At 32.8% G+C, this 17,149-nt stretch overlaps 2 protein-coding genes across 2 annotated transcripts; one reads left to right on the top strand and one right to left on the bottom strand.

Annotated features, from left to right (window-relative positions):
* The first annotated feature begins 2,633 nt into the window (after window positions 1-2,633).
* On the top strand, window positions 2,634-5,225 carry LOC122607888. The gene is made up of 3 exons (XM_043780958.1): window positions 2,634-2,780; window positions 2,913-2,990; window positions 4,222-5,225. Exons 2-3 carry the CDS (start codon window positions 2,918-2,920, stop codon window positions 5,031-5,033), a joined length of 885 nt encoding a protein of 294 aa, XP_043636893.1. The 5' UTR covers window positions 2,634-2,780; window positions 2,913-2,917; the 3' UTR covers window positions 5,034-5,225.
* A 798-nt stretch (window positions 5,226-6,023) lies between these two features.
* LOC122607429 (DNA-(apurinic or apyrimidinic site) endonuclease, chloroplastic) lies at window positions 6,024-10,975 on the bottom strand. The gene is made up of 11 exons (XM_043780400.1): window positions 10,873-10,975; window positions 10,627-10,765; window positions 10,326-10,417; window positions 9,631-9,710; window positions 9,002-9,474; window positions 7,537-7,647; window positions 7,250-7,387; window positions 7,119-7,166; window positions 6,887-6,967; window positions 6,629-6,788; window positions 6,024-6,504 (listed from the first exon to the last, which is right to left on the bottom strand). The coding sequence occupies exons 1-11, from the start codon at window positions 10,935-10,937 to the stop codon at window positions 6,383-6,385; spliced, it is 1,509 nt and encodes a 502-aa protein (XP_043636335.1). The 5' UTR covers window positions 10,938-10,975; the 3' UTR covers window positions 6,024-6,382.
* Window positions 10,976-17,149: the final 6,174 nt, after the last annotated feature.

Below are 17,149 nucleotides of genomic sequence, written 5' to 3'. Positions count from 1 at the left end.
ACCAATGGTGGATTTGATGTGTGTGTGTTTTTGGTGTGGGAGTGTGTGTTTTGAGAGAGAGAGAGAGAGGATGATTGAATTAAGTGTGTGTAAAGGTTATAGGAATGAATGATTGTTGTTCAAGCTTGTTAATGATATCTAAGGTATGAGGGTATTTATAGTCTATCCTTATACATATTGTAATTATTACATCTAGCCCCTCAACCTTAGTTATCATTAAACTATGATTTAATCAACAAGTAAGTCCACTAAACTAAATTACAATTTATCACTATTTTTGGATTTCTAACAAAACCTAAGGGCTACATTTATATTCATACAATAAATTTTTGTCATTTACTATATAAATTTTATTGCACAATTTTTAACTGTATTATGCAGAAATTGTTGTAGATAGCTAAAGTTTGTTGTAGCAATATCATTGTTCTTTAACAAAATTCTAAATATATATTTCCATCAATACATTTATGATCCATGTATCATCTTGAAAAATAATGAAAGTTATTATAAATAGGATAGAAATTGAAGTTAAAGGATTTATATGTAACTTTTACAATACGAGTATATTTAGTTTGTTCAAATTTAAGGCTATTTAGTTTACATATAATTTTTGTAAAAATTTAGATCGTCCAAAAAAAAAAAACAAATTACAAACAAATATTTACAAACTTACTTGTTATGTGATTCTATTAATATTTTTTTTCTTTATCATATTTCTTTCTCCGTATTTTATAGGGCTATAAACGGTTTGGTTAGCTAGAAATTTTGAACCGCTTTTCGGGTTTCCGTTCGGTTCGGTTAGTTAGAAATTTTGAACCGTTAAGTTCGGTTACCCGAAAATCGGTTACCCGAAAAAGTCGGTTAATTTCGATTTTATTTTCGGTTAACCATTTATTAAAGTTATGCTAATATAAAGTTTAAGTTTTAATTACAATAGTCAATTTACATTGCATTAATTAATTTTTTTTTATATATATATTGGTTATTTAACTACATTAATATTTTGTTTTATAAATAAATATACATTTTATCTAATTGTGATGTCTTTTATACGATATTACTAATGTTTTTAATAAATATCTTAAACAAAGTTAGCAACTTTTCTTAAAAAGAGTATATATATAAGAAAATTACTTATAATATTCAAAATTAATTATAGATTGTGAAAGAAAGTTAGTAAAATTGTTAATATTTTAGATAACAAATACAAAAATTTAGCTTAAGAGATATGTAAATGATGTATTTATGGAATACATATATGTGTAAATATACATATATATGATTATATGAAGGTATATATCAAAATTCGGTTCGGTTCGGTTAACCGCGGGTAATGAATATTGAAAACCGTAACCGAACTGTTACACTTCGGTTTTTATGTTTTCGGTTTTTTTGGGTTTCGGTTATTTTCGGTTTCGGTTTTTTGGGTTTCGGATCACGCGGTTTGGACCGGTTATTCGGTTTTACGGTTCATTTTTTACACCCCTAGTATTTTACCATCCAACCTTTTAAAGAATGCAAATTCCTTAAAATAAGAGATATTTGCATTTCAATTGAAATTAAATTTCTTATTTTAACCAAATATATAGTACTTCTATAATGAAACAATAACTTTTTAACGTATATAAAAAAGTTATACATTTTCGATTTTATATAAAAAAGACCATTTTTTAAATTTAAGATAAAAATATAACGATTTTATACATGTAACCAAATCTTAAAAAAAAAAAAAAACTAAAGATGTTCATTAATGAATTCAAACTTTCTTAATATAAAAATATATATTAATTTGTTAATATTAAAATATTAATTATGAAATTGAATTAGTGATTATTAAATGTAATTTTAATTATTATATGAAAAGAATTAAGTTTATTAAATGAATAATCAATACATCCGAAACACAGTAATTAAATAGAATAAAAACCTCTTTTTTCTAATAAGAAAATGCTAAATGATTAACGTGCATAAATATCATAAATATACAATTTTTTTTTATACAACTTCACAAAATTTTTAATGTCTTCTTTTAAACTCTTTCTAATATGATGATAATATAACTACATGTCTACATATACAACAAAACCTATATTACTATCATATGATTTTTTATCAATGAATTTTTAAGTTTTTTTTTTAAAAACTTGATTGTAGATATTTTTGTTGTGTTATATAACACTTGATATATTATTTATGAATTAATTTAGTTATATATATATTTTTATTAATATAACTTTTATCAATTTACGTATATAAAAAAAGTAAAATATTTATAATTAAAATTAATAAATAAATAAATAAATAAAATTAAAACAATTAAAATGAAATAGAGAGAGTATGATATGATTATCAAATTCCCTATACACATCCCTCCACTCGTGTAAATGGACCATAAATATCAACTTACCATACATCACACTTTCCAAAAATAAAATAAAAGAAAGAAACCCACGTGCCCCTATTTATCGCAGAACAGTAGCTGTAAACCGTAAAAACATTATCATATTACTATTCTCATATTACAATACGAAATTACTTTTTTCGAAATGACTATAATATACTTTTCGTATTATACATAGACGGTCTATATACCAAAGTACGAAACGAAACTAAACTAAACACTCTCTTTTTTGCTTTTTTTAACTTGAAGCCAAACCAAAACCAAAAAACCAAGCACAGAAAACGTTTTCTGTTCTGTACATCGAATAAAAAGTCGTAAAGCTGTAATATTACCCATTCCACAAAATCTTGTTTTTCTTATTATTTGCATTAATTCGAAGGTACCCCATCTTAACTTACTGTTTCGATTTTGATCTTTGTATATTTTTATTTATATTTAATTTTTTTTTTCAATTATTTATTGAATCTTTTTATTTATTGAATCTTGTGTATTTTTTTCTTGTTTTTTGCAGTGATTATGCAAAAGTGGCGAAAAAAAGGTGGTGATAAATATAATAACAATCTTAATTATAGAAGAAAGCCACCTCTTGGTATGATTCTTTATATTATTTGAAATCTTATTTATTTTTATTGATATCTGTGTGTGTGTGATTGTTGTTTTTCTTTTTTTGCATGTAGTATGTGTTTAAGGGTTTCTTCTTTATGTGGTAATTTTGTTATTTAAGTCTGATGCTTATTAGTTTATTTGATTTTGATATTACCTTATAATGTGGTTTTGGGCTATAAGGGTATTTGAAAAATTTATTAGGAATGTATTATGTTTATATTATAAAACCGGCGAAAAACGTGTGTATACATATGTTGCTGAAGAGTAGGTTGGGTAGAAACTCTGGTTTTAGAACCGGCAAAAAACGCATGAATGCTGAAGAGTGGGTTGGGGTAGAAACTCTGGTTTTCATGACCATTATATGTGCAAAACAGAACCCTAGGGATTTTCGTTACAGTTTCTTTGATCTTGGTTATATTACATCTTTGATTACTAGTTCTTGGAATGGTGATAAGTTTTCTTTAATTATTTTGTATGTGTTTGTTTTGTGATGTTTATCCTGCCTAACTTATATTACTTATGTATTTGATTGTTTTGTGAGAACAATAGCCTTCCAACTAGTACGTTAAGAAGCGTTTGCCATGTATATTGTTTTTGTGTTGTCATTTTTTTTTTTGACAATATAGGAAAAATGGGTTGTACGTATTGTCTAACGTTGTTGCTTAAGTAAGATAGTTGTATTACGATCCATATATATGTGCTTCGTGGATAGCTAGTTATGACTCTAGGTTAACCTTTTACGCTACATTAGTACTAAAGGTAGCTTGTAATAAGACTTAACAAAGACGTTAATAGTTTTAGAAGTTCCGAATAAAGAAAAAATAGGAATGTTGGAAATCATAAAGATGACACTTTGATAATATACAATGGTTGATGATGGGTCATCTAAAATCCTTCCTTTTTACCACACTTTTTCTCCAGAATCTTAACTAGCTAGAAAGATGTCAAATCCTTATCGATAATGGATTTTAAGAGAATTTATTTTTCCTGTGTCTGTTGTTGATACCCTGAACCACCATCTATGGTTTCGTTGTGATTTGATATTGCTTACAATCTAAAGAGTGACTGGCTATCCAGTTTTTTCTATTATTTTGCTATCCGTGTAGTTAAAAAATCATCGTATGCTTCTGATAATCAGTACTCAAGTGACTTTAACACTTTAGGTCGCTTTAATCATGAATTAATGCTTACAAATTGTGTTTGTACTTTTTCAGATATGGCTGCAAATCAAGGAGCTGTTCCCTATTGGGAGAAACGATTTGTCTCTTCAGTTGGATCGCTATCATGGGACCACTTCTTGGAAGCTCGGAAATTTACCCATATCTACCCCGAAATACTAAGCTGGGACGACACTGCAGGAGAGAGAGCATTTCGGATTGCAAAGGATAGATTCTATGCAAAGTTTTATGGTCATCCTTGTGATGTTGAACAGCAAAATCCAGATTTGTACATTGATGAAATAGACTGGAATGCTGAAGTGGATTATAATCTTATGCTGGACTTTGATGCTGAACCTGTGGTTCCTGATATCGATAACAATCATGAACCAGTTTTGGTTTTTGGGAATGTGCTGCCTGACCCATATAAAGATTACTCACCGTATGGTTGGGGAGATAGTGATGACAAGATTAACAACTCTAATGACATAAATAAAGACCAAAGTGGTACTAAAAACTGGGATGATTATATCGAAAATGGGAGGATTAACTGGGATTCTTGGGACGTTGGAGATGCTAATAAATTATGGTGGGACTGGGATGAAATCGATAATAAAGCAGTAGGTAAAGGCTGCAACGGATATGTAAATGACAATGATTATCATCCTACTTATGGAGATGTGCATAATGAGAGCTACATGTCAAGTCATAAAACGGGTAGCTTTCATGGGAATAACAGTCGGTACAATCGTTCTTGGAGAAATAACGGAAATTGGAGAAAGACCACCGGTCGAACCTATGGGAGTCAACATGGTTATTGGTCATCTTTTCAAGCACGTGGAAGTCAACGTATTCATGTGCGGCCGTGAGCCCCAGATTTCGTCAAGTGCATGATGCATAGAGAACCCTGTTTGTTATATAATATTGAATACTGGTTATTTTTTTGCTGGTCTGTGTTGTAGAGTAGTAAATTTTCTGAGGTTGGTTTTTGTGAATGATGTGAGTCCTCTTTGGACATTTTGGGTAAGTAATGAATGTTGGAAGTTATTTCTTTTGTAGTAGATTATATGTTTTCTTTCTGATAACTATCTGTCTAGTGGCAATTAAGTTCTCATAATATAACTTGATTAGTTTTTCTTTACTTAACATTTATTATCTACTTCGTAAATTTTTGTGGCATGCCAATTGATGTGTCCATTCGGCAACTTGTCAGACAATGCTTGAAGAGATTTTAACTCATGACTGGTGTACAACAAAGTGGTATTCTACTGACAAAATATTAAATGATGAGTAAAATTATTTAACGTCATTAGTTAAAATCTCTTCAATAGTTTTACTCATCATTTAACTTTTTGTCAGACATGCTTGAAGAGATTTTAACTCATACGGTCTACAAATATGACAATGCTAGGGTCGACCCAAGCCTCCTAATTGGACTTGGCATAAATAGGACAATGTAAACTAGCCACACTAACATGGATGTCATGACAACATTCGTGCCTTGTTGACATGCCAGTGACAATAACCCAGGATTCCAAAAGTTAAACCATTGCCCAAGTCAGTTGCTACAGGTGGCATGTTAAATTCATGTCAAAATATCCAACCAACTGACCAGTAGCCATTATTTGAATTGTTCCAAGTCATACACTATGTTGTTCAGGATTTTCTATGTAAATAACTGTTCTTGCGTTGATTTGTATCATGTGTGTGCAAGGGGAGGAGGATTTTTGTTTGATAACAAATATTAGAAGATTATGGACCATAAAAATCACACAAGTAGACGAGTGTATGACAAAAAAGAGTAATATGTTTTGTCTGTGTTCATAATAATCACGTAAGTCTATGTCGGGTACCTCACAAATCCAAACAAAAGCATGCCATTAAGGGAAAGAATGATCCTTCAAAAGCTACTGTACAATTTACCTCAAAACCTAAGGATTAGAAAATTTCATTAATATTTCAACCTAAACTAAGTCTCATGCTGACGACTTGCCTAATCATTAAAGAGATGGAATATGCTAGCTTAAACCTTCATCTTTTCGGGTTAGTACATAGTCAAATCATTCCTCGCTGATCAAATTGGAATGGTGAGACTAAGTCATTAAAATATCAAACGTTAACACCCAGCGCAAAAGTATTAGTCCCCATTATTTCATCCAGCGATGCATAATGCTTTCGTTTCACATCATCAAAACTGCTACTATTTGGTTCCTGGGTACTACAGCTTAAGAACAAGTCCAATAGGACAGTGATCACTGCCCAGAACATCTGGAAGAATATAGGAGTCATGAACCTTATCTGCAATAGATTCAGATACAAGGAAGTAGTCCAGCCTCCATCCTAAGATTTGCCACATAAAACATACCATGGAACATAACATATGTTATAAGTCTTGAGTGTCAGAGCATATAGAATAGCAATTTAGGGGATATATAATATACACAAATAAAGGAAAAACGGGTACCTTTATTAGTTTTCCGGCCACCATGTCTGAAACCCCAGTAAGTATAGCCAACAACATTAGGGTGACGTTTCCGGAAGGTATCAACAAAACCCTTTTTCAGAAAATTTTCCTCAAATGAGTTTCTTTCTTCGATAGTAAAACCCGCACTTCGTTTATTTCCCTACAAAGAATAATGAAAAAAACTAAGAAATTGAGTCCTATCCTAGATCATAAAAATTGATATTTAGTTTAGTTCCCTTCAGAGTATGGTCTTTTTACCGCAGGATTGTAGATGTCTATTTCGTCATAAGCACAATTTAGATCACCTGTTAAGATAACAGGTTTTGACTTTTCCAGCTCCTGTAGAAACAAATTCATTACTCAGTTTTACCAGCAAAAAAATAAAAATAATTACAACAATGATAATAATAAATTAAATAACCCGTGATATAGAGTATAGACAACACATTCATAAATCATATAATATTTTAATTATTTTTACAGAAATTACCTTAATGTAATTGCTAAGACTGGGATCCCACTCTGTTATCCTGTATGACTAGATAAAGAAGGCACAAAAAATCATTACTTTGAGTGGTAACAAATTTAAAGAGCATTTTAGTTAAATGTACAAATAGTTACCAGCCTTTTGAGACCATCACCGGAATTAGGAACGTATCCACTAATTAGATAGAATGAATTGAATTCGGTTGTGATGAGCCTTCCTTCACTATCATGGTCTGATATGCCAAGTCCATATCTGACAGAAAGTGGCGGTATCTGTCAGAATGACAAAATATCGTCAATTATCTGCCTTTCAAAAAATATAAGAATGACAACCTATCAAATAATATGTACGGTACCGCTGTTTAGTATATGGTTATATAATGATCTACATAAGATACTGCTACAAACAGGAATTATCATACCCTGGAGATAATTGCAGTACCAGAATAGCCAAGCTTAGAGACGCTACAAGTCCAGAAGCTGTTGTCGTATCCTTCCAAAAGACGTTGTTTTATTGCTTCTACATCTTTCTCCTGTTATTAGAAAAACGCAACAAAAAGTTTACAAAGTTTAATAGTCTTGACTAAACCTATAAACACAGAGTCTTCACTTAAAATTTTGTCCATTTCGTAAAGAAGAAAAGGCCCGACATGATATAAGGAATTTTCTAAAAAACTAAGATATATAAGTACACACGAAGTGAAAGACATCAGCTTAAAAGCTTAAGTACATACTTGCTTTATAAATTTACTGTTACTGTTGAGAATAAAAATTCTTCTGGTGGTTGTAGTTGCAGATTTCTTGATAGATTATAATAGCATTGGCAGTGCTCTTCTAATAGATATATGACTTAACACTGGCAGTGTTTCTTTCTAATATATATATATATATATATAGGGGGAAGGGAATATGAGGCTGTTAGGCACCCAAGTTGGGTGAAAAACCCATCACATACCTTTTTTTAAAAGGTAAAAATCATGGGGGGCCATGTATTTATTTAAAATATTAAAATATTAGTATGTGAGGGGTTTTTCACCCAAGTTGGGTGCATAACAGCCTCATACTCACTTTTCCCATATATATATATATTATATATATATACTAGACCCCATCCCTCGCTTTGACTGTTCACCATATGTGTATCGTACCGACCCCATAATCATACGTACAATAATTTCACTCATTCACTTGCCATCTCATTGTTCACCCGGAAAATCTTCTTGTTTAAGAATATATATATATATATCATATAGGTGGCAACACGGTCAGGTCAAGTGGATGGTGTAAGATGTCAAAACAGGTTTGAGTCGAAGATCAAAATAGGTCAGCTTTAATACAAGTTCAAATCAGAACAGATTGAGTTGACCACAAAATTTCTTGTCCATATTAAGAAAATTAAATATAATAGAATTAGTTGATTGCACAGAAAAATACTAGTACAATAACAATCAATATAAACGGGCAAATGGAAAAGGTCTTCCTTGTTGGGGTTACCCAGCTCCTATCGAATGCGAGTCATTTGACTCACACGTACGCGGGCTAACCGGGTTATTCCAGTGGTCGTTTCTGAACCTTTCCCTGGCCACCCCAAGATGTCAACTAGTAAAATTTGTACCTGAGACCCCTTGTAAGTACATTGTCTCTCTCAAACACTAGGCTATCTTGCATACATCAAACCAGATTTTGAGCGACTTTCTATCCATTTTACCAGTTAGGCATGTCGCCTTTTTAGTATAAAATTTCATATGACTCATTGAATCCGTTAAAGATAAAACACAGCCCGAATTAACCGACTGATAAACAGATGAGGAAATTAATACCTCTAATGTAGGTCACAGTATTAAAAAATAAAAATAAAAAAATTTGATATGAAGGGGAGAAACTTGCCTGCAATTTTGTTTCTTGCAAGCAAAGCACATCAAAATCTTCTCTTTGTGCAAGTTCCAAAGCAGAAAAGCTCTCTAACTTTAATAAAGCCCTCAAACCATTGACATTCCAAGACATTAACTTCACATGTTTTGTATCACTACCAAGAGGAGGCGGCCTCATAGTTTTAGGATTGTAAGCGATCCAATCTTTTTGTGGCTTCTTGTGAGCAAGAACAGTCCATGGTTCAACTTGCTGTTCGACAATATCCACCTTAGTAGAATCTTCAATATCTTTAAAAGTCTCCAAAGCAATGTTTACATCCGTTGTGATTTGTTTTGCCCGTCTCTTGATGCTTTTATTCACAGAAACTGTGTTGATAACCTCCTGGTACCCCTCAACTGATGAACTTTTAGCCTTCCTTTTGGGACCCTTTTCACCATCAACTTGAGTTGCTTTCATGGATTTTTTATCTTCAACTACGACTTGAGAAACTTCATAATATACAAATACATATTCTTAAAGATTTGATAGTGATAATAATAATACTTCAAAACACCTGAACCTACATATATAGCTTTAAAATATTGTGACCATATTAAATGATGTGTAACAACCAGATTGAGTTCATGAATAGCAGATATTAGTACCATCAGCTTGTTCCACAAAGAAGCTCTTCAAGGTACATATGAGATCATGCTTAGAACCTTTTGTAGAGCCCCCCATGCTCCTACAATTCAAAAACATTGTGATTACAGATACAAAATCATAACAAGTGCAACCCAAGTTGGTTTTTGTTATTGTTAATTAAGTAATTACAACTGTTTAAAGAAGCAAAACTAGAAATTTAGTAGCAACGAAACGTAAAGCAGAAGAATCTATTTGGATTTGCTTCTGTTGTAACGAAACACAATGATCAGATATGAATTTGTTTAAGCATTTTGCAATTCTGCTTATTTAAGGATAAAAGAGGTAAAATAATACAAATAGGATAAGCAATTCTCTCTATAAATATTTACAACTTATTTGACACTCAAATAAGCAATTTGCATTTGTTCAAAACTTCAAATACTCAAAAACTGCCTATCTGCTCTATCTAAACACAATAAGCAATTTAGCTAAATACGAGACTTTTGGGAGACTTCCAAGCGGTCCGACAAAAGACCCGTTCTCATTTTAGCTAAATACAATAACTTTGACCGTTAAAGACAAAATCACAACCTACATTGGCCCACACTATATAAGTCGAAATAAAACCGCTAATAATCATTATGGTCTGATACTTTGATCTCATTCCCATAGTAATGAAAATTACACCTTGGCAAAAAAACATATTCATAAGTACCTCAATTTCGTTTTAAGCTCTTGAACTGTCATTTTGTCAAACGTATTGTCGGCGATTACATTTTCATCAGCTCTTTCTTTCTCTGCCATTTCCTACAAAAATACGAATACGAATATGAATTCACAAGTGTCACAAAAGCTTGTTTTCAGGGCTTATAAAAAATTTTCAAAAACCCAATAAGCTAAGCCATGAAAATAAGCTTACCCAAACACACATTCAAATTTCTACACTTTATAAAATGGTTTTAAATTATAAAAAGTTTACTACATTAAATGTGTAAACTTTCTAAAATTTTGTATACCTTTGGTTGGATACTTGATTTTGAAGTTGAAGAAAAACGCCCCATTCCACTCTTGTAATAATTATTATTATTATTAATATTACTATTATAATGATGAATCAAGCCTCCGAATTTTAACCTTTTTGGAATTACTGCAATCCTATTAAAAGAAATAAAAGGTAACCCAAATTAATCTAACTTTGGTTTTTAATATAAAAAAAAAAAAAAAAAAACAAATAAGTTGAAGGAAAGAAAAATGAAAAGCACCTGTTTGGAATGAACAAATTTTGAAGCCCTAAATATAATAAGGTGGTGGTGTTATGATGATTCATTAGTTTAGACTCTATGGTTCCGTTGCCTATCGATAAACTTTTTTCTAAGAGTTTTTCATTTTTTTTTCTTTTTGGACTTTTTGATTAGGGAAAATTACCTCTTTAGACAAATAGAAATAGGTAGGTCTTGTATTGGACATAATACTAAAATTTTTTCAATTTAGTCAATATAGCCGTGTGATACGGCATAAAAATTCACGGATAAAAGATAACCAATCAAAATATTACATGTGTCCTTGTTTTTCCGTATCCTCCTTTTTCTTCTCTCGATGTTTTTCCCTCTGTGATCTCATATTCAATTCTCTTCTTTAACAAAACAATGAAACGAACACCACGTTTGAAAGCAAAAAAAAACTAGTTCATCTAAGATTTATCAGAGTGTTTGGGGGTTTCAATCAAGCATAAATTAAACCTTTGAGACTAGTTACCACTTGTTGTAACTTGCAAGTGCAGTGCTTGATTGGAAATAAGTTTTCAAATTATTATGTGGCGGCGTTTAAAAAATCTGACTCAAAAAATCAGCCAATATGTATCTTGTCGCTTTATGAGACAGAAACGTATTCATCGTATTTATGGCTCAATTTAAATAGATTTTTATGCATGAATAATATCGTACATATATATGGATCTAGATCTGCTGGGTCTGTGTAACACCCCGAGCTAGGCTCGAAATACTACCGAAAAGATATAGCGTATGCATGGAATTATCGTAGAACTTGAACTATATGAAAATTAAAGGGATTCGGTGAATCCATCATCAACAAATAAGTACATAAAGCATAATGCAGATAGGGGCAAAAGAATCCTTGATCCATGTAAGACCAAGCCCAAACTCTAGCACAAACATCCATCAAGCACCACGTCTTGGATTCACAAGGTTACCTGAAAAGTGTACTACACAAGGTCAACACTAGGTTGGTGAGTTCGTAGGGGCAAATGACGAGGATCTAATGCCAAAGCCATTCACAATATGAACTAAGCTAATGAACAAGGAACACACTTACAGTAAGTCCTTAAAAGGCGCAAGTACTCAATATAGGTTGGCTCGTAGCGCAACCTGGACCCACATGTATCCATTGCACAATCATACCATAACTAGAACACACATAATGCACAAGAACACAGAATGTCGACATCAACAAATATCCATCAAGTTCTAAAATGCCAGACATGTCCATCAGTGTCCCTCAATTGTTCTCATGTTATCCAATTGTCATCAAGTACGTATAGCACCCGTTTATTGCACATGCACACATTGTCCCTCTATTGTCATCGATATTGTCATCAAGTACATAAGTACCCGTTTAATGTCATCAAGTACATAAGTACCCGTTTAATGTCATCAAGTACGTAAGTACCCGTTTATTTGTACATGCACACATTGTCCCTCTAATGTCATCGATATTGTCATCAAGTACATACGTACCCGTTTAATGTCATCAAGTACATAAGTACCCGTTTAATGTCATCAAGTACGTAAGTACCCGTTTATTTGTACATGCACACATTGTCCCTCTATTGTCATCGATATTGTCATCAAGTACATAAGTACCCGTTTAATGTCATCAAGTACATAAGTACTCGTTTAATGTCATCATGTCCATCATGTCCATGAACTCAACCATGCACAATGCACATACATTTCATACGACTTTACATTTAAGGAATCTTAGATGTTTGTATACAGGGTCACCCGCAGCCTTCCCACCACATCTCCAACTCATTAAATGTATCATCGTCTTCCATGTATGTACAACTACCCTAATCATAAATAAATCAATCATACTCAAACAATACATAATCAATCAATGTCCATCAATGACCCTCACATATGTACTCACATAATGAACTACACAAAGTATTTAGAATACGCATAGTAAACAAGAACAAGTAATAATGATATCAAGAAGTATCTAACAAGTTCTATAATGCCCAACATGTCTATCAATGTCCCTCAATTGCACTCAATTACACGTAATGTACCTCATTGTACTCAATTGCGCGTAATGTACTTCATTGTACATCAATTGCACCATGACCATCAATGTCCACCCAGAAACAAACACTATGTGTATATACTTCGTATGATACTACTTTTGAAAGGCCTTTGATGCTTATATATATGGTCACCCGCAGCCTTCCCACCACATCTCCAACCTTTCGAAGGTATTATCGTCTTCCATATATACACAACTAACCTAAAAGTCAACCAAACACGCACATACAATAATCATATAACAACCACGTATTTACACGTTAACAATTCCATCAATCAAACAATGTCATCACTTAAGACACTCAACATATGCACAATCAAGTCATGTCATCATCAAGGAAATCAAACGTATGCTCAATTGAACTATGTCATCAATCAAGGCAACACATAATTGCACGAACAACAAGTTAACACACAAAGGTTGTACACTTTTCAGCCCGAATCTCAAACGAGTAGGGAGCTACGAACTCACCTTGATTGGCAATAGCAAGTTAATATCAAGCTATGAATGCCCAATGGTCGTCCAAAGTCCACGACCTAACAATATATGTCACAATACAAGACATGGTCAATACTAGTTATACTATACCACAATTTCCCCTAAAGATGTTTTATAAGTCATTCGAGAACGTTTAAATGACAAATGAAGAGTTTTGGTTAGACACGGTTCAATGACTTAGCACCAAAATTCCACTTGAAAATCAAAGTGTTTAGAAATGTGTTTAACCAATTTTGTTAACCTTAGTATGTTAATATAAGACCAATAAACAAGTTTTGGATCATTAAAAGTCGACCGATAACCAAACGAAAAAGTTGGGGAAGGAACAGAAATACTGCGGCCGCTCGCACGGTCAGCCGTGTGAGCGTCTGCAGTACGGGAAGAACTGGGCACATAGCACGACCACAAGCACGGTGCGTCTATCTGAGCGGCCGTGCTCCGACTGGGCAGATTCTTGACTTCAAGATCGACTAAGGAAGCTCCGAGACACATTTTTATGCATAAATCACCATATTTTAACATCATTGAACATAACCCATATCATAATTTTGATTCATAACATCAAATCCTTGCTCAAATCCATTTTGACCCATGTCAAAACCCTAATTGAACCCTAATTCGTTTTGACCCGATTTGTGACCCGATTTGTGACCCGAATTTACTTGAAATCAACTAGAACAAGTTAATAAACATAAAATGATGATTTTGAGTCAAGTTTAACTTACCAAAACTTTCACTAAGTGATAAATCCGAATTTTGAGCTAAAGGAGAAGTTTCTTGCACTTTGATAACTCAAATCTTTGCTAGATGATGATGATAATGATAATAATCCTTGAATCTACTAACACTTTCACTAATAACAATGTTTGGATGCAAGAATTTTAGGGAGAGATATATGTGTTTGTTTGTGTGTGTTTTTCTTGCAAGAGAAAAGAAAGAGAGAAATGATAAGAAATGAAATGGGTGGAGGAGGAAATGGAAGGGGGGAGGCCGTTCTAAGTTCCAAAAAGGGTAGGCTCCCGCTCCGCCAAATTCGACGAATAGCAAATCGTCAATCCTTCAAATGCCAAAACGAACCCACAACATAACTTAACTTAATGACCTCGACTAACACATACGTCCCAAATTGCACGACAAATTGATCTATATGTACACATTGCACTTAATGAACTTCAAATTGCACTTGAACTATATTAACCAACTCGATAGTTAGTTAAATTGTACATATGGTCAAAAGGTCAGGAACCACGGTTGTTACAGTCTGATTATTGAAGCTATTTTGGACATAAACTAGAGTGAGCGAGTTGTCACAGAGATCGAAACATGAATGAGAGATGATGATTAATTAGAGGGTGTCGAGTACTGTAACAACCCTCAAATTTCGAGTAGGATAATTTACTTGGACTTTATCCCTAGAGATTTATTAAGAGAATCGACCTTTTAGACATTCAAAGCATAGTGATAATTGCCCTATGGTATGGTGAGATGCCTTAAAAATACCATAGATGACTAGCTATCTTAGAAATGCTATAACCAATTACTATAATCAATCAAGCCGATCTCAAGCTACAGATATTAGTTCTAATTGAACTTGACAAAATGCCAATGAACCAAAAATTGAATCTCGAGAAGTTAAGTTATATAAATAATAAGGTAAGACTCACAAGTTGTGATAACAATCATAAATCTTCACAAAGGACCAACAATTCAAACGCCAAACTAATTGACGTACATTTGAACACAAAGATATAATGACCATCTTGAAAATAGATTTATAAACTATTATGTACATAATAGTAAGCTTGAATAATAATAAGTACATAAATATATTGCAACATTTGAATAAGTCTTCCAATTAAAAGATATGCACACAACTTAAACTTATTATACATATAAACTCTTATAAAATCCACCAATCAACATACAACTAACCCACTTATTCTTACACTCACACATAAATATACATCACATATACATATACATACATACAAACACTAGTTAGGACTTAAACCCAACACAAACCACTTGGGTTAACCAATGAGTTCACTCCTAACCCACTACACCACTCCATTAGACCAATAGGCATCCTCCTAACTCCTTTTCCTCCTCTCTCCCACGTCCATACATCTGCACACACCACCCCACACCTTTCATTCTTGAAAACACAACACACACTCCTCCCAAAAACTCTTTCTCAACTATCTCCACCTCCTTCTCCATTTTCAGATTTCTCCAAGGCAAAATGGAGCTTGAAACTAACTAATCTAGTGTAATAATAAGTTCCATTGATTATCCAACAACTAGAGTCATGTATGGTGGAAGCATGGAGTCGATTTGGAGGCAACAAGGTCATGAAATCAGCCCTCTAAGGGGCTGATCGAACAGCAGCAGAAAACAGGAGCAAACAAGTCCCATCTTCTTCCTTCCTTTTGGTTCTTGATTATCAATGGGTACTCAACATGTTCCTTTGTTTGTTCTTCATCCCTTCTTTCATTTGATAGCTTATTTTCCCTTATTTTTGAGCTTGTAACAGCCAACAAACGACTCATGGGTTGCCATCAAGAACAAGACCCAACACCACAACCCATCTTGTTATTTTGATCTTCAAAGGTTGATAACTTGAACTCTTTTGATTACCACTCCTTTTACCTTTCATTTTATCACTAAATACACATATATCTATTCATGCATGCATATTTAAATGATGGAATAATAAGAAATAATCATTAAAAAGTCTCACACATAAAAGATAATAAGTTGATTGAGCTTGAAAGTGATAGATCTTAACATGCATGCTTAGATTTGCACTAGTTTTGATTGATTTTGATTTGGGGATTTGAGATGGATGGTTATGATTTTGAATTTGATATAATCTGTATATTTGATGTTAAGAGATACAAAACAAAGTAATAATTTTGTTAGTGGGAATCTAGAGGTTAAAGCAAGCAAACAAAACCATTGGTGGGATGCATTAACCAATAAACATTCTGACAGAATTGATCTCCTGTCTTAGAACGGGTAAACTGAACATGTGAGGACATTTTCAAGACAAAATATCAAAATAAAACTTGTAGACAAATGAGTTAAGATTAACTTCCAACTGGAATTACTCAAAAAAACTAAACCAAACGAAAGATATGATTTTTCTACTAAAACTGGTCAAAACTGAAATTTTGTATGAATATTTTATAAATTTTAACAATTTTTATCTCCTAATCCATAAAGTTACAGGAGGTCATACTTGGTGGAAAGTAATTTCAATGTGTTTTGAACTTAAAATAAAATCATGGGATTTTTCTAACAATTAGAACATCAAGAACCTTTATAAAACTTCTGATGTCGCAAGCAGTGCCCATTCGGGACAGTTTGTGTTTGGATAATTTTTACGGACACCAAACATCATCTAAAAATTCACCAAAAATTCACAAAAATACTAGATACATATAAGTCACTGTGTAAAAATCATGAAGGTCCAAATAATTCGTCTTGACCCCAAAATAGTAGCTAACATTTCTTAAAAATAAAGTATAAAACAGAAAATTTGTAAGTAATCTTATAAATGGCATAATGGGCTATGTAATGAACTAAGAACCATAATGGGCTAACCCGGCCCAAATAATGAACCCATAAGGAACACAAATCAGTAGGCCCACTTGGCCCAATAAGCCTTATAGCCCAATAACCACTATGACCCACTATGCACCTAACCCAAATAAG

Source organism: Erigeron canadensis, chromosome 7 (genome assembly GCF_010389155.1).
Source record: "Erigeron canadensis isolate Cc75 chromosome 7, C_canadensis_v1, whole genome shotgun sequence".
NCBI lineage: Eukaryota > Viridiplantae > Streptophyta > Magnoliopsida > Asterales > Asteraceae > Erigeron > Erigeron canadensis.
This window is presented reverse-complemented; position numbering and strand designations above follow the sequence as displayed.